This window comes from Phalacrocorax carbo, chromosome 15 (assembly GCF_963921805.1).
Source record: "Phalacrocorax carbo chromosome 15, bPhaCar2.1, whole genome shotgun sequence".
NCBI lineage: Eukaryota > Metazoa > Chordata > Aves > Suliformes > Phalacrocoracidae > Phalacrocorax > Phalacrocorax carbo.
The window spans coordinates 3,888,757-3,907,843 of record NC_087527.1 but is presented as its reverse complement, the minus strand read 5'-3'; the positions used below and the strand labels follow the sequence as shown (position 1 = coordinate 3,907,843).

Below are 19,087 nucleotides of genomic sequence, written 5' to 3'. Positions count from 1 at the left end.
CTCAGGAGAGGTATTGAAGTGTCAAATCGTACATACAGGCAGAGTAGAGCTCTGCCTGAGCAACTCAGCCTCGCATCTCAATTGGCTAGCACCGTTCAAACCTGCCTTTTTTAATTGCCGTTCCCACATGCAGTAGATGTCCAGTTGGTCTCTGGCTCTTGTTGCCCATTATATAAGCATCTAAGTACATTTAAAACAATTAAGTATATTTAAAACAATGCATATAACCAGGATTTTATTATGGTTTCATTAAATACTAGGTCACAGTTTTTATTCTCTATATCAAAGTATATAATAACCCTCCACTGCAAACCGATCCTTCAGTTAAGAAAATGGGCATCCATACACTATGCCAAGAGCAAGAGAGGACGCAGATTAATCAGACATGCAAGTTTACCAGTACTCCCATAACAAAGCCTCACAGCACCCCAAGGGAGTTTTGGACAGACAAGAAGTCTGGTGGAAGAATATTTAATATTTTTATACCAAAACAAGTTATTTGCTTAAGATAGTTTGGCTGGACTACAGCCTGGCACTCAAGCTTTGTGTAGCAGCTCCAGTAGGAATTAAACATCAGTTTTAATGGGTGCTATGTTCCAATGCCTCCTAATGCATTTAGGATTATTGGCCAACTTTCTCACATAAAAGCAAGTGTGTGCGTGTCTGTGTATATACAGGATTACAGACAGACAAAAAGCTGAGCACAGCTGCTTCATTTTTGTAAAGCCTTTTTTTTTTAAATAGGGAGGAGAGTTGTGGTTACTTACCATCCTCGTAAGCTGCTACAGCCAGAGAGCTGTTTATCCTCACAAAGGAGACATGTGGCTGAGGTCCAGCATCACCAGGACCGTGCATTGGTTCCAGGATGGGGGCTGTGTAGTCCCAGGTGCGAGTGTCCCACAACCTCACTTCTCCTGATGTATATCTGGAAAGGAAGGCTATTATTCATCCCAAAACATCTGAAAAGAGGTAGCTGCAGGAAAAGGGAGGAAGAAACAAGAAGTGTCTTAAAGCCTAATGCCTTTCACAGCTCCTAGACTGATTCTCCTCCTTTTTGCACACTCTTTGTACAAGCCCATCAGCTTTCCTCATTTTATTTCCATTTACCGAATGCAGCATCAAGTCTACTAAGACAGGCAGGTATATTGGAGCTATAAGAACGACATGACTGAGTTACCAACTATTGATTTATAGAATGCATGGAGACCCGGGCTCAGTGGAAAAAAGGTAATCAGTAACGAGTCTAAATTACATCATGGCAAAATTTCAAACTGTTTCCTTTTGGTCTTTAAAAATTTGTGATTGTGTTTGTGCCAAGAAAAGGCTGTTTAATCAGAGCATTTATGTACACATATACAAGCACTCACAGGCATGCACCCATCCAGCTTACTGTTCTTTATGGAAACTTCTTAATGCCTCATCAACTCATCAGATTTGCCTACATCTCTGAAGACTAATTTATTAATTCAATTAAGTGTCATCTCTAGAATTAAGGCAGTGCTGCCTTCTTTGCAGAAGGTGCTCTCACTGAAGCATCAGAAAAACAATATTTAACAAACTATAGTTTGCAAATGAGGGAAAAAAACCAGAACTGAACTTTTCAGATAATACTGAATATATCTGAGTGAATGAAGGTCCTGACAGAGCAAGCAACACAAACTATTCTGAGCTATCTATGCTGCGGAACACAACATGCTATTAAAGAAAAAAACCACTGCAGGCCAAGTAGAGCAGAAGCTCCCTCTATGACTGGTTAAAGAACACAGTTCAATAGTTATTTGGAATAGTTCAATAATTATTTAAGATCAGTTTTGAGAGAACCGTGACAATTAACACTGTTGAAGAGTCTTAGATGTCATTCTCTGCCATACCCAAGACTTAGATTCTGTTGGAAAATGAAGGGTCCTTCCTGCTCTATCAGCTTTGCTGTTATATCCTGACTTTTGGGGGAACAATATTTCAAATGAATTACTCTTATAAGCCTCAAAGGTCTACTGGTTAGAAATGTGGCTGTCCTATGTTTATAAGGAAAATAAGAAAACAGTTATTTACTGTGAAAGAAGGGGCTTAATAAAGGTTTAGAAGATGTTGGACTTTGACGGATGTTACCCAGGTCTTTGGGGAGTACCCTGCAACAGGACTACAGGTACTCTGGAGCAGATTACTTCCAACATCTCTGAGTGAAAACGCTCCACTTTAAACAACTTATTGACGTGCCTGAGGGGACGGTGAAGCCTGTCAAGCAGAAAGAGATGCACATTAATTTTCTGCACTGAATCAGGAAAAGAGAACTGTGTCCTTGTCACCTGGCTTCCTCTTCGGTGCTTTACACAGTAAGATAGAAGAAAACGAGAGACTAGGGTGGGATAGCACTTCTCCCTTTTCCTCCTTCTGCAGACAAGGCCCAAATCCCGCTATGAATCTCGCTTTCCTTTCCAATTTACAGCAGCGCTATCTAAAAAGAACAGATCAAGAAAGAAGCCTCCCCAAAGCAACGCTAAACTTTTCATGTTGGACTAAACAAGCAGTCCAGATTAGTCCACAACAAACATCTTCAGTTTACGAAAACTGAAAAGGGCTCATTTCAGATACATTTTAAAGTGTGGAGATATTACCTGTCCCACTGAGTTTTTGCACAGATCTCTTGCAGTCCCATTCAACAAGACACAACATTTCAGAAGCACTTCAATTTTGAGCTGCTTTTTGTTTCTCTTTATGTCTGGTTTGTCTGGGGTCATGCTTTCAAATTTCTCCTAACTTCAAAGAGTAGCAGATTATTCTCAAGGGGGAAGCCAAACTATGTGACCATGAAAAGTGAGTTTCAGAGAGACATAAAATACTGGCAGAATTGACAGAACTAAGTGACATAATGTTAATTTTAATCCCCAAATAAGCAAGGAAGAACAGCATCTCCTCCTAGTGCATATACATACGTACTCTTACACAGGCCAGTCTAGGAATGTAAAAAAGAAAAAAATAGATGGGGAAAACAGAATGACAGGAATAGAGAGGAGGCACAGGCTGACTAATTCTCTGAGCACACTGCTTCTGATTTTTCTATGTAGCATGCAACACAAGTGATCCAGAGCTCAAGACGTAAATAAAAACATGGACCACAATCATGGAATTAAAGGTCCAACAGCACACTACCACAGCAAGTGCTTTCATTTTTTCTGAGAATTCAACCAAATAAAAATTTAGTCTGAACCATTCTCTATTCTTGAAGAACCACTTGAACCACCTCTACAGCTAAGCTTAAACTGGAACAGAACCACCAAACGTTTCTATCAGTTAGAAATAAATTTTACTAAAATTCCAATGTGTTTTTGCTGGGACCTGTTAAACACAGGAACTGTCTCTGCTTGGTCGCTCTGCATCAGACCACCCTGCAGCCTCCTCACCCTCTCCAGTGATGGACAGGGACATGCTGAAGAGCTTTCACTTCTGTTACATGGAGCCCTGCTGCTCTCCCACCCCTAGCAAGGACCTGCTGCACATGGGAGCTTGTTATGTGTACCTCAGGTACGCTCTAGTGGGTTCAGACAGATACTACAGAACCGTCCGTAAGAGGATCCTGGCCATAGTGCTCATTCCAGTTCTGTCATGACAGAGAACCGGGAGCACAAGCGCCCACTAAACCCCACCTTCATGTGTGTCTGTCCAGAAACCCCATCAGTGCACCACAAGACAGGACAAGTGCTTTATGTTCACCAGGAAGAGGAGGGCCGCAAGGCATCTTTGCCCCCATCCCTCCCGTATCCCTCCTACGCCCATTTCTCACTCAGCAACACCACTCACATCCTTCGCAGTGCAGCATGACAACAAATCAGTCCCCTGCGGCAACCTAAAGGATTTAGAGAGATGTTACAAGATCATGCTGGAAACGTAAGTGGAGGTCTAGGTTTGGGCAGGGAACCAGCATGGGGAAACGGGAGAAATAAACCATCTCCTCAGCTGACAACACGCTCCATTGGCCATCACCACCGCATGCCCACATCCAGCGTACGCTGGGCTTGTACCAGAACTGAACTGGAAGAATTTCAAACACAGATGAATCCAATTCAGAACTAAAAAATTTAATGGTTCAACTCCCCGCTTTTAATGCTATTGTAAAGAGCAACACACTTTCAGTTTGTAACCACAACCAAAGGCTTTTAAACTATTAAAGCATTGCCTTACTGTAAAAAATAAAAAGGCTGTTTTATTACGGATAATTAGCAAATCTGCTGTATCAACATAGATGGCTGAAGAGAACACACTGCGTTTCACAGAACCTATGTTTAGCTAATTTCAGTATTTCTATTAATTTCCTACCCCAACAACTTTTACACCTCACCATGAAAATTTAGTTTGGATTACCAGCTACTGAATGAAAGAACCCTAGATTTAAGTCTTCTGCCCCAGAACAGGTACAGTCCTCCAAACTCATTCACTTACTGATTTTTCTATCAAGACGGCCATGAAAGGCCCACATCGCTTTCTGCTGGAATGAGATAAAAAAAAAAAATACCCAAACCACTTCCTGTTTAAATGTAACAACAAATACATTTGCGATAATACCAACAGCATTCAGCTGTTTCTTTTTTTCCCCTGGAGGGTGTAATGACATGATTATTGCAGTAGCAGGTAAATACTCCAACACATAGTACAAGCCACTTGTGCAAAAAAAACCCAAACAAACAACCCAACACCCAAACCTACAAATTCTGAGTTCTCAAGTTCAATTAAAAAAAACAACAAAAAAACAACAAAAAAGCAAAACCACATTAGAGACCATAGCTGATTTACTGCATTTAGAAAGGCTGTTCAAAGTCTTACTTTCCCAAGCACAACAGGGAACAAGAAAGAGACTGTTGCTTACATCCCCAAGTTTGCCCCTCTCCGGATACTCCCTGCCCTGATGCCTTCCAAGGCGTTTCATCCGTGCAGCCCCTGGCTTTCAGCTCTGGCTCTGCGTGCTTCTCTCCCTATTCACCAGACATCCTTCTCAGCGGTCAACAAAGACTCTCCACCCAAGTAACTCCCCTTCTTGTATGGACTTACGTTTCACTTCGCTCCTGTTCTTCTGAACATTTCAGTGTGTACACATGAGAAGCAGCAGCAGGAAAAAGGCAAGAGCTATATTTTTCTAACTGTACTTCTCCTTGACAAGCCAGTTCTATAATTTTGGACAGATATGTATACATCTGTAAAAATATATCCCCCAAATTCAGCTTAAGCTTTACAGATATGCATAAAAACCTTGCTGAAATTGAGCAACAATATGTGGAATGCATATGGTATAGAGAAACAAAAAAAAATTAAATTCATATGGTATCTACAAACGTACCATAATAAAAATACCTACTCATTAATCAAAAGCATTTCTACTACTACTTTTTATTGGCAGTGATGTCATAATGAGATGAACAATTTCCTCATGTCCTCTCACATAAGTGAAAGCAGAAGACTGAAGGAGAAGGAGCTGAGGGTTAAAAGCTGCTCATGTCCCACGATGGCTGGGAAGCAGGTGGCGAAGTGCAGAGCACATGTGGGAGGAAGCAGAGATGGAGGCTGGGCACTGCTCTAATGAAGTGGTGCTGAAGAGGCAGACGATTTCATAAGGAGAAAAACATCAGGAAACTGGTCAAAACACAGAACCTCATCTGAAAAGGCTCAACTGTGTTGGATAGCAATAGCCAGAACAAATTTGGGGAAGAGGAGGAGGGGGAGGCTGATCTCTCTCCAGAGCCCCAGATGTCTTTATCGTTGCCTAATGACAATTATACTCAACCAATTAAGACACTGCTATCACAGTTGCATTGTTAGTAAGCCTTTGGCCCCGAGTGTTGATGGCTGTCTAATTAGTGTTTGTGCAAAGTACAACTGCAACTAATATATAAACTGACAAATACACAAAAGAAAAACTGTTAACAGGAACATTTTCAAAACAGTCGAGACTCTACTCATTCGGTCCATGGCAGCAGCAAAGACAAACTGCTTTCCTTCATGGCTTGCTTACTGTTGGCACTGCAGAATTTCACTTCAAACAAGCAGGTCAACTAGACCATCGCCGGGTTTCTGTTGAAACAGGATGCTGGTGTCAGTGCATTTTGTAGGCTGCCTCAAGCACACCTCTCCAGGGCAAGTCTTACTACACTAAGTCGGTCTGAACACCAAAGACTTTTGATAAGACACTTCAGAAATCAGTTTACATTTTCCATATTTTCTCTGAAGAATTTGTAGCAAGAAAATAAAAAGGAAGGAGAAAGAAGAAACCTTTGTTTCACAGTCAGGTTTGATTTCCAGAAGGCAAAGTCTGTTCAGTTTCCAGATACCTGCGGTGATCAACAAAACAAAAAAAACCCCAACAACTTTGTTTCAGGCAGTCAGTGACCATCTGTTAATACTCAAAAGATCTTATTATGAAGTCCTTACAATGTCAATGCATTTTATTGAAGTCAGTAGGAATTTTGCTCAAGTAACAATCTCTGCTATAGCTCTGTTTAAATGGATGCCTGTTGATAAGCAAGTAAAATAATGAGTATTTTGCATTGTCTTGCTGCAACAAGCATCTCGGACCTTTCATCCTTATTCCACCAAAAGCAACTAACCAGTCCTTCATGTGGTTAATTAACGTATCAAGTCAAAGACCCCCACAGTAGGCTTAAGAATAAGGTCCAATTAAACATGCAAACCCAAGCCCAAATGCCTTTGTGAGTTGGTTCCAATTACTCCTAAGCTTCATCTTCTCTATAAGGCGCAAATAAGACAGTTGTAATTCACAACGTTCAATTTTAGAAAGCTTCTCCATCAGAAACACTGCAAGTTGGAAGATACCTCCATCGCAACAGACAACACCAAAATTAAATGGATTCTGTTACCATCTTTATACTCAATGGTAAGACCCGCTACTCTTAAGTGAGGGGTAATGGAGACATTAGATAAGTTTACCACATCAGATGCCTCACAGAGTAAGGCTGAATGAAAGAGGTAAAAGTTCCCAAGCCATCCTGTGTTCTCCTTTGCAGTTTAGAGACATCGATTGTGCCACTACATACATGACCAACAGGTAGCGTGGCTAAGGGATTCCTTAAGGGAAGGAACCAGGAAAACCATCTAGTGGCAATGACGGAGTACAGAACTACTTGATACAGGAGAAAGGAATATAAATAGAACACAATGACAAAAAAATTAAATACAAATGGAAGAAAAAAGAGAAAATTTTCTGCTATTACATAGCATGGCAGAAAGCTACACCATAAACCACAAGAAAAAAAACAGGTGGGGGTAAACTAAAACCAGCATTTGAAACAATCCTAACACTGACAGAAGAACACAAAGTAGAAAAGTAATGTCCCAGATTCCTTCTAAGCGTTATTTTGGGTTGCTTGATATATGAGTGCAGCTATGAAAAAGTGACTAACTTGTACCAAAACAGATCTGGAACCACTTTAAGATTTAACATGTAGGAAATACATTCTAAGTATCCCTACCATCAGTTCCCAAACTCATCTGCTGGGAACTTGACTTTCCAATTCATCAACCCACGTCCATCTGTGGACCACACTCACAGAAACTAAGCTGTGGAAAAGCTTATACCTTTGTTCTTAAGGCCTCATTTAGGAAATCGTAGCTCTAGAAAGTGGGTTAAGCTGCTGGAGATAACATGCAGTTCTGCAGCTTATCATTTTTCTCTGTAACAAAATTAACATTTCGCCAACCTAAGTACCTCCGCGTGCCTCACTTTCTTATTAAGTGCATGCAAATGTCATACCAAGGGAACAGAAACAAGCCAAAGGGTTATAAGGTAGGCAAAACATTTTAATGAACACTTTCAAAAGCACAAGTTAGAGAAAGCCAAACCGTCTCTAGTAATTTCTTTTTTTAAGGCCAAGAATCTTCCATCATTTAGATCAAGGTTCCAGTGGCTTGCATCAGCCCTGGCCCATTAACTAAAAGCAGCTGGTCTGACCAAGGAAACATATTACTGCAGGTACTGCCTAACGCTACTGCCATGGCAGGAGGAAAAAAAATCACCTTTTTCAAAAGAATTCAGGAGGAGCTACGATGCAATTTGGGAAGGATCTGATCCATCAGCCCTGAAAAACAATGGCTCCAGCTTCAGATACAAGCAAGAAATCACCATTTGAATGGTGATTCAAATTGATAATGTTTACCCGTTGGAAGGAACACAAACTGCTACACACTGCAAACGGTGAGGAAAAGTATCACCTAAACTCTAGGCACTGACGGCAACCGCCCAGAGGCTGGTATGTTGTGAAAACGATAAAAATGAAACATTCAAGGAGTTTACTAGAAAGAAGGATGTGTTTGTCTGGCCTGAGCAGAAACCCAGGCTTTACAAGCTCAAAAAGAACTACTGTGACTTCAGAATACTGGGCATCACTCTGCACACAGCGCATCTCCCTGCAGCCATGCCTTCCTCTGCAGCCAGCAAAACCTATAGGTAAACCAATAGGGTAATGGTTGGGCAGGCTGGAAGAGCAGCTTTCACAAAAAGTCAGTATCAGGCTTCTACTATTGGTTTCACCTGAAAGGCTCTTTTTCACAAGATGACAGAGAAGCCAACATGTTTGTCACTTAACACAACCTTACCTAACTGCCATAGTTTGTCATCCGACCCCTCTGAACTCATGATGTCATCCTGCTTTCAACCCTCCTAAAGGTGACTCACTTAAAAAAAAAAAAAAGGTCTGACACTTATTACTTCTTAACAGTGATGAGAATGAGTGAAAAGAACACACAGGATTTGGGGAAGGTTGAAGGAAAAAGTCAAGTATTTTTGCCTTCTGCCTTACTGCTTTGTTTTACATCCAGGCTCCCAGTCACTGGGAGGGGAGGGAGAAACCTGTCAAAGCTGTGGCATTATACAAGTGAAATTCAAGCAATTAAATAAGGCAGGGGTTTATTCAGGCTGTTTAAGACTTTGGTTTGTTAACTTTTATTCATTTTCATTACTAATTAATATTTTGGTTTCCTCAGGTCTGCACACTGAATTAAGATGCAAGAGCTAGTAATAAATACCTTGAGAATAGCCCACAAGCCCTATAGCAAAAAAACCAAATTAGATGAGAGTTGACATGAAGTTTTAGAAGGTGCAGAGAAGTGTTTTCAAGCCTTTCGGGCTAGTTTCACACATCATTATGAAGCTAGAAAGAGTGGCAAGCCCATTTTTTAAAAAGTCATTTGCAGGTCACCTTTGAGCAAGAGGAAAGCAGTGTGGGAGGTGATCCTAGAGAACAAAGAGATCTACCATATAGTAGCAGTTACTTTTATGTCTGTCTGTTGCTCATAATGACTTAAACTGAAAGGCCTCAATTGTTCAGAAGTGCTGCAGTGTTTAACCTGTAATCCCATAAGACTCCTTCAGAATAAAGACAACCGAACTGAACTATGATAATTATTTCGGTGCATTTAGTTTCTCAGTATGAGAGAATCAAAACAATCAAAACCTCTAAAACAGATGATTCCACTAACCACACAGGATATTTAGAAAGTTCTTCTTTTGCTTCTCAATGCCTTTATCGAACACCACTTGGAGAAACAGATGCCAGGTGTGCTCCACCCTGAAAAGGGAGGAAGTGTTAATCTGCAAATTTATTGAGGCACTCAAAGCACACGAATCTCACTAGCCCTAACTCAAGAAAATAAAACTTCTAGGAAAGAAGATAGTACTTACTGGGGGAAGGAGGAAAACCTCTGAAGTTAAAATGCAAAGAGAAGAACCAAGGGCTGACTCCCAGAAGGGTCTGTAAGGAGTGCAGGATTTCACGCAGCATCTGGTAGACGGGCCTCTATGGCACAGGAGAGGCATGCCCCTAAATCTCCATCTATGCAAACTCCTAACTAACAGTCCACAACTCCTCCTTCAGTCAAAGAAAACTGAAGAATGAAAAAGCATCAGACACCTTTATATTTCCAGGTCTTTGGAAAGGTGGTCTGACTCTGGATCTCTCTCGTTTATTTTCATTGGGGAAGCTTTCAGAGCTACAAACAACAGCAGCAAAGCCACAGTGCCCTTTCCACAAGCACAGAGAAGTTAATGCAGTGCACAATAAAACATCACCCTGACTCGCAGCAGACTTGGTGTGGTTTAACGGGGCGAGTTGTGAGATGAGATGATCACCACCGACACAAGGCAAGTTTACTGCACAGTTTCAAGGACACGTTAAGTATTTCAGACAGAGCCGGTCAGACAGCAAAACGGTCTCACAACATGTTACGGACATGTTACACCACAGGATCCACTGTGTAATGACAACACAGTTCAAACAAGGACCAGATGCATGCTCCGAGATTGGCACCTCCAGGAGGACCTAGCCTCTGACTACAAATGCCCATCAGCGTGGCTGCCAGCACTGCCAAGAAAGAAAAAGTACTCTGTGTGTGTCAGGTACAGTGAACCTAATCATCAGTAGAAATTTATAAAAGCCAAGTGAGCAGATGCATAATTGCTTTAAGTAAACTCTGACTTAAAGAAATTACATTTGAATTGAATATGGAGAGGGGGGAGGACAACATCCCTTTAAAGAAGATCCTTCGAGACATGTAACTGTAGAAAGGCTAGCGAATACAACATTGATTGGGAGTGAGGTAACCACAAACACCGCTGTCTCAAATGAAAAGGGATTCAAGGTCTGACCCAAAAAACAAGCATCGTAACCACTGGGATGAAATTTTAATGATAAACACAAGATGCTCTGCATGCAGGCCAGATTGAATTATCTGATGTCAGCCAGTAAATGCAAGGCGCTCTGAGAAAGTGGAGCTGCTAGCAGCCACCTTCGGCTCGCAGCTCAGGTTGCACTTAATCAATCCTTGATATTCTGCCATCTTCTGGCTTGAGCTTTGGCAGCAGCGTGGAGAAAATAGAAGAGAGCGCATGAAATAGGTACATTTCTCTAAGGGAGAGCTAACCCCGTATAGTTTATCTTTGTTAACTTTGTGTAAGGAAGGAAAGAGATACACTCCTGAACCAGTTCAGGCAAACTATGCCTCTACAGATCATACTTGTAGCTGCTGTTTTAGGTCACACTGTCCACAAGCTGTACAAATTCCTTTTCAGAAAAATAAAAAAGCTTTACAACAACCAAAATAAAAGTTATTCCACTTCCCAGAAGAGTTTCAAGCAGTATAATAAAGCATGCTAGATCTACCGCAGATCTTACATTGGCTAACAAAGGTCTATCACAGCAGTTTCAAACCCAGTAAGATTTTTCCCAGGCGTGCTCAAAGGCCCCAAATACAGAACAACCCCAGCATTTCTGCTGGAGAACCTCTCTCTCCACCCCTTTTTTATAACCATTCTCTGATCTACCAAGATCCTGAGCTGAACCTCCTGAAACCAGGGAGCAGCTGCTATACACTGCCAGTTTCCAGCTGTAAAGACAGAGAATAATGCCTGGCTGGCCTGACCGAGCTGAGCCAGAGCGCTGCAGCTGCTCCCCAAAGTCAGACATCAAAAAACCTGCTAAAAACTGAGTGGCCCTATTTTTCTCCAGAGCAGCAACCTGACTATAGACCAAAGGTAAATAGTGCCACAAGAAACTGCTTAGAAGCTCTGGGAAATGATACATACAAAATGATCTTTAAGATCATCACCAACTCCTCACGTCTTGCAAAGTTACATGTCTGTGTAGCTTTACGCACATGGCAAGTATCGCTGTAATCTATGATTATTCACATGTAAAGCTAAGCACATAAGTGTTTGGGAAACTGGAGATATAATCATTAAATGTAACAGATAATTGATATTTATACTGAGAAGAAAATTGACTTCTGTTAACCTCAGCTATTAAATTACTTCTTCAGTACTGAAAGAATGTAACAGCTAGCTATTGATCACCAGATTCATTACACTTTTATGACAAATTTGAAAGCACAATGCCATTAGGTACAATATTATAAGCTGGGAGAGAAAGGCTATGTTCGGTTTAAAAAAAAAAAAACAACAAAGCAAAACCCCAAGAAATTCCTCAACCTACCTATCCTAAATACTTACCAAATGCATATAATGCATGAAATATTCCCCTGCAAGATCTAACAACGTCCTTGGAAGATTCAGTTATAACTTTAAGTCTGTCTTGTTTGATATTTACTACTTACTATGACATATTACTGAGGGGAGGAGCAGTGTGCTACTGTCTTTCAGACTTCGATCATCACTGGCAGAACAACAAATTAATCTTCTTTTGGGAAAGATTCACACAACAGTTTTCTGCTTGCAGCAATTTAAGAGATGCTTTCAGAGATCTCAAGCTACCAAAGCAGAGTGAAGGGCAAGTAGTAAACAGTAAAGGAAGTACTATAATTTTTGTGTTCTAATACGCTAAGCATTTCATTTACTAACCAGGTAAAGCCTGACTTCCCCACATTGTTTTATCAAATGTACGCTCACAGCTTCACAAAAAGATACTTCATTACTAAAATTCATTTTCTCAGAGAAGGGAAGTTACTGAAAAGTAATTTGAGTGAAACCCATAACATTGCTTTTCCTAATGGATATGCACGTGCAGTGTTTCCCTCAGTGGTCTCTTTACCTGCTCACCTATTTCCATGAGCCCTACAGGAACCTAAACTCTTTAAGGGCACCACCTCCATTCACCATGCCAATTGAGGCAAACTCACCAGAAGAATCAAGAGATACTGGAGGAACTGGGGAACCACTATGAAAAGACTGTGTGAAACTGCCTAAACCCCATTTCTTTAATACACAAGCTAAATATGGACTATTTGAATTTAACATACAGGATTTATCTCCTTTGTTCATTGATTTTTTACAGATTAAAATTATTCTGCCTACCTTTTATATACTGCATGTTTGGATATAAACCCAATGGAGAAAACGAAGAAAAAGAAGAGCAGGAGGTTTTGGCATCAGCGTAGAGACAACTGGGGTTTCTGGCTCCCAGAAAAGTACAGGAGGTTTCATTAGATACAGTGGAACAGATACAGTAGTGTAGATCCCTAGCCAAGGCCCGGAAACACACTGCCCAAGCTGAAGGGCACAAAAGAAGTCAGGCTGCTATCAGCAGAGCTGGATCCCAGCTGCGGACCACAGCAGCCTGAGAGCTGCCGTGCCTTATCAGTGGCCCAAGGAAGTCTCAGCATCAGGCAGGAGTCAACATAAGATCTCCAGCCACACAAATTCTCAAGCCTCTTCCCATGGCCGCTGTTTAGGTTAACCACTGTGTGGCACTGCCCCTCCAGAGGTCACAGACTACACAGCTCTTCAGCAGAAGCATTTTCATTGCTTTATTGCAACTGATTACAGGAGCAAAGACATTCCATAAAAAGCAGAGAAAGAGAAGCAATAGTCAACGAAGAGGATGGAGGGGATAGAAAGGGAGACCTCCAAACACAGAAATAAAACCCCCACAAATCACAAAACAACCTGCAAACCCATCAAAGATTAAAATTCCTCTTTCCCTCCTGCCGTCTGTTAGTTCAGATTTCTGCCCTCAGCTGCTCAACAGCATTTGAAAACATTTCAATGTAAATAAGAGTTATCTACACGCAATATGATTCCACACGCATTCTATGATTCTATGGATATATATTTGAAGGCACCTTTCCTTAACCAGCGAGTGAATTTTATACTCTTTTGAGCATTTTCTCTAATCCCACAATGCACAAGCATACTATTAACGTGAAGCACTACCATAAAATATGGAACTCTGGTACGTTAAGGACAACGTCCTCTGATTGCCCCCAGGACGATATCATTTTTATTTACTTGTGTGAGTTCTTCTGGAGGGCTACTAATGACTGAACCTGTAAAATTCAAGCAGAATACAGTAAAGCCTTACAGTTACTGAGACAGTCACACTCACCCCTTCCAAGAGTTCAGGAGGTTCTTAAAATTTTATTTAAGAGTGTAAAACAAACGAATCGCTAACTTGAAATCATGGTCCTGACAGAGCTTCATATTAGGAAACCAGAAGAGTGAGTTTCTCTGGTTTTCAGGTGGGTGGTTTTTTTTGCCCAGGTTGTCTTTTAAAGAACAATGGAGAAAAGTAACAGTCCTTTTAAAGTTATCTTGCCACAGCACACAGAAATATCCTTGTGATTAAGAGATATTTATGGAAAAAAAATCATAAAAAGAGCATTTTCAGTAGATGTGTTCAATATTTAATAAAGTCTGAGTGCTTCCACAGCAAACCAATAGATACAGTTCATCAGAAAGTACTATAGTTTTTACAAGGACTATATGTACGTGAGATAGCTTTTTGAATAGTACAATAAAAATTTGCACTGCTGAAATTACTCATAGATAACCATTTTCAGTCACTTTAAGAACAATTTACCTTACCCACAAAGGAACTGCCATTAGAAAAATTCCTTCTTGTTGCCTCAAACAAATGCTTCTTTTGAATTTGTTAAAAAGCAGTATATGAGATAAACAGCGAGGATTAAATGAGCATTATGCAACCTCATACTCACCCAGCAATAACAACTCCGTCGCAAGAATGTACATCACAAAGGATTTTTCCCACCTCATACTGCAGCTGGCTCACAGCACCGATGCGGTTCTGCACAGAAAGACGAGACTTGGTGTGGGAACTGCAATATACTCATTGACCAAGTTTATTTGCTGCTTCTTGGAAATTCCGAGCTCTACTATTGCTACTGACGGTGCACCTGAGAGAGAAGACCCATCTATTTTATGTTTTCCTCCTGGAATTTTTACAGACAGAAATGAAAGAGAATGAAGCTATCACTTTTTGTAATCATTCATAATCTTTAGGTAGGGAAACAACTATAACAACAACAACAAAAAAGATAGCTTTCTTGTAACCAGACTATGTAACGAGCAGAGGAAGGAGCCTTCATCTTAAAAGGCTGATTATCATTATCAAGGGGTGGCTGAAGTATAAACGTATCTCTTTCACCAAAGTCAATGGAATATCATAGCAAACAAAGACTCACTCCAAAATGTAATCAGTCATTGGGGGGGGGAAAGGTATTACAGCTAGGGCAAAGCCTCATAAATCCTTCAGCAGCTTTCCCCTTTTAACTGGCAAAAAGAAGCTGCAATACAAAAGACCAACTTTTCATTACCACTTGCTTGAACCAGGTTCCCATATTTCTACAGCATCTGGATCCCATTAAAGAAATCCCCTTTTACCTTCCAGTTGGTTTTCAAAGCGCGCTCTCTGGCACGGCAGTTCTTGAGGGCGAGCTTCCAGCAGGAATGATCAGAGATGCTCGTATCTAATAGATATCCTTCCTGTTGGCACAGCCGGTACCACAACACCTCATCTTCTGCAAGTACTTTCCACATCCTGCTAACCTAGAAATCAAATTTTTACATAGATATATATATAGCATAAAGTTATAAGCAAAAATTAAATGTAATATAAAACTATTTAAATATCATCTGAAATGTACACATATAAAGCAATATAGGCCTTAATTCTTATCTCAACAAATATACTATATATATAGAAAAACCACCCCCTTAACAAAATGCTTGCATTCTATGGATTATTTTGAAAGTAACTGATTTTCTACTGCACTAAAACTCCATGCAACATGGATGCCAGTGTTTAGTGGCCACAATGCCAACCTGAAATGTCAGTGTATTAGAAAATTTTGAAGGAAAAAGAAGAAAACAATTATGACAGCATTTTAAGTTTAGTGCAAATATATGAATTTATTTTCAGATTTGTAGCTAAGGAAACCTCTCAGATGACACCACCATATCTCTAAAGTCCCACTGACAATGCCTGATTAGGTGTATGACATTAGTGATTTATAACCTATTGTATTACAGTATGCATAAACAGGAATGAATTATTAAGTTTTTCAAGTAGCCTCAAGTTGCTGTCCATTTCAGAGAGAACAGCTTCATCATAATCAATTGTGGGCTTAGAATTAAAGATTCAAGAGGCAAGAGCCAACTTAAGTAGCATTTGTTCTCTGTAATTCTTAGTTTAAAAAAACAGATGTAACCAATGAAAACTGCTACTGGTGAAAGCAGCAATCAATTGTACGCTGCTTCCAAAAGATTAAAAAAGCCTTCTCAGGCTGACATCATTTTTAGCAACTTACAATTAAGCATCTAATGCCCTTTTCAGTCCCAAGATTACACCAAGCATCTAGGTCTCCCATTGATACAGACTCTCACAGGACCACATCTTCATGTTTACTTGCCATTCATTCCACATTTTGCTCAGATACAGCACAGCACAGGGGGAGGAAAGATGAACTATTATATTTTCTCAATTTTAAAATATTAACCTCCTTTGTATTTTATCATTATCATGCACACCTTGCTTCCGATTTCTTAAAGCCACAGCTTTCAAATACAAAGTACAGGGTCAAAAAATTATATATCATGAGCAATACTGAAAGTGTGAGATCCCTGTGGCTGGTACAGATTTGCAAGAAGTCCTGCAGAAGATAAGCCATTGGAACAATAAAGCATACAGTCAGGCTTACAGAGAGGTTAGGAAAACGACATCCCCCACCTAAAATAAATCAAAGAGTGTCACGTGATCTGTGAAATTTGACATGTGATGACTTGGAAAACCATGCCTTAGTCTGCTGTATTAAGCACAGCATCAGGCCAAGACTGACTAGTCAGCCCAACCAAGTGAGAACACCCACGTCACGGGGAGACAGCAGCTAAGGTCCAGAAAGCAGGTCAGCCCCATCAACACAACCCTGTGTCTTACAGGTCTCCTTGGGTCACAATAAGTGCAAAAACATCTTACACACATGGCCCCAAACCTCCCTGCATACGATATAGTCCCCAAACAGAGGGACAGTACGCTCTGCAGTGAGCAGCACAGATCCCCCCATGAAAACTTTATGACGCTTCCAGCCATCTTGTTTACATTGTGTTGTCTGTTGGTCTTGCTGTAAAGACACACACATATAATTACTGCTCTCAAAAACCAACATCCCACTAGGAATCAAGAATTGCATCATAAGACATCTCTCATGACCTGTTTCTTCCAAGGAAAAAACCAAAAATTTTATATGAGAGAAAAAAGGGAGGTGGACCCAGTCACCTGCATATATACCTACATATACAAGCAGCTCTCAAACAGGAATACCCAAGTTCAGCAGAACTAATAATCTCTAAAAGACCTCAATCCAAACTAGCAAAATTACAATCCCCTTCCATCAGCAGACAAAGAAAACAACCTGGATAGGGCAAAAATAACTGCCTTACAAATGACAGAAATGACAGAAACAGCACCAAGTCTCCTCTAGCATTATACATCATCCTGTAATAAAAAAAAGCAGTGCTTAATGCTCCTGTCCCTATAGGGACACACTCAGGAAGTTCAAAAACAGAAAAAACCCAAACAACCAAACAACACACACACACACACACAAAAAAAAGAGCAATCCAAATCTGAAACCATTACAGTTTAGTGGGGAATTTGCTCTCAGTTTGATTTTAAAGTAATATAAATCCATATATTACTGCTCAAAGGAAAAAGCTTTTTGCTGACACACAAAAAAACAACTATTCTGCAGGAGTTGAGCACCCGGCCAAGCCCAGTCGACAGTAAGTGCACCTCTGCCCCGCTCCCGTAACACCAGCACGTTTCTGCTGACATTGAGGGGACAGGCTAACACGCAAGCAGAAGTAAAGCAAGCGAACCTATGCCAACTTTTGCCTTGCTTAAAAAAAAACCAACACACACACCTCTGGAGTTTGCCAAAATAGACAATGTTGCACAGACCTTTCTAGTTTCAAGGTCTTAAAAGCATTTTATAAAGACAATTTAAAGAAAAAAAAAAGGGGGGGGGGGACACTACATAAAATTTAGACTGCCTTTTCAACTCTCAGGAGCAAACATTCAAGCAGAATAAAGATCCTATCCTATTATGATTTTTTTTTAATCAAATTACATCGAATCATGCTGCTTTACAAGCATGAATTTCCAAAGGGTCCCTAACGCAGCCTTTCCTTAATGCACCAAAACTGGCATGACAATCCCTTGTAAAAGCCCCACTGAGTGAGCCTCAGCTGCAAGAAATCTCTAATAAAAGTGTCTCAAGCATTTCACTTTACAGCACCACTGTGAGCTGCTGCATTAAAACCAACCATTGGCTTGAAGTCAGCTTTATTAGATCTGCTTGACTTAAGAGTTTCAGGTGAGGCCCTGAAAGGCAGAGCATTACAGCTTTATTTATACACACCCATACATTCGGCTTGTTGGAGAGTAGCTGAGACGCACACAGCTCTTATTAAACTACGAACATAATTATTTCCAAATCTACACTATGTAGAAACTCCAACAATGATCAATGACAACATCTTACAGAGTTGTTTATAGATTTAGAGTCCCCAATTTAATTTTGTCTTTAGTGTTCCTATTCTCTTTTTACTACAGTTCGACTGTTCTCAGCAAAGAAACTTTGGTTTCCCCTGAGCTCCACACAGGAACAGTTTTATATCTTACAGTTCAGCAAGTAATAATGTTCTGAAGGACTTCACAGGCTTTCATTGACATAGGTTTTGCTATTTGGTTTTGCCTTTGGGGGATTTTTTTTCCTCCCCCATGAAAAAGAAAAACCTAAAAAACCCCAGCTCTTCCATCAAATCCTAGACTACTTCTAATCCTGTCTAAATCAACTGGCTCAAATCCTAATGATGGTTTATTCATCCATCTCCATCTGATAACTGTCTTTGTTTCATTAGCTGTATTTTCTTCCCTAGTCACACAAAGACATATTAAGGGTTCATTTGCTGAAGCCAGGGGCCTCAATTAGAAATATCTGGACTTTCAATTCAGCACAATATGTAGCATCAAACGGTATTTAATCCAAAGCCATTCAGATGCACATTTACCAGGTGGAATCTGCTCATCTTTTCAATTCAGAGCTGTAACATTATTTTAAATCTCATCCTGAGCCCAGGATATCCTTATCCATCCACTCCTCTGCTCTCTCTCTCTCTAAACTATGAGGAGGATGGACGATTACTTTTACCCGTATACAACCTTGATGCAAAAGTATGCTCAAAAAAATACAGGAGATTTTCTGTTTTTAAATGCCTAAACATTAAAAGCCTAACAGTTTGATAACTCCAGAAGCTCTAGAGGCAAGCATCTGAAAGTCT

General features: G+C 40.4%; 1 protein-coding gene across 1 annotated transcript in view; it reads right to left on the bottom strand.

Annotated features, from left to right (window-relative positions):
- FBXW8 (F-box and WD repeat domain containing 8) overlaps positions 1-19,087 on the bottom strand; it is a 51,793-nt gene that overhangs the window by 26,245 nt on the left and 6,461 nt on the right. The window contains exons 3-5 of the mRNA XM_064466135.1: positions 15,131-15,295; positions 14,446-14,534; positions 768-925 (exon numbers count right to left, since the gene is read on the bottom strand). Coding sequence (XP_064322205.1) covers positions 768-925; positions 14,446-14,534; positions 15,131-15,295 — 412 coding nt within the window. The remainder of the gene's footprint in view (positions 1-767; positions 926-14,445; positions 14,535-15,130; positions 15,296-19,087) is intronic.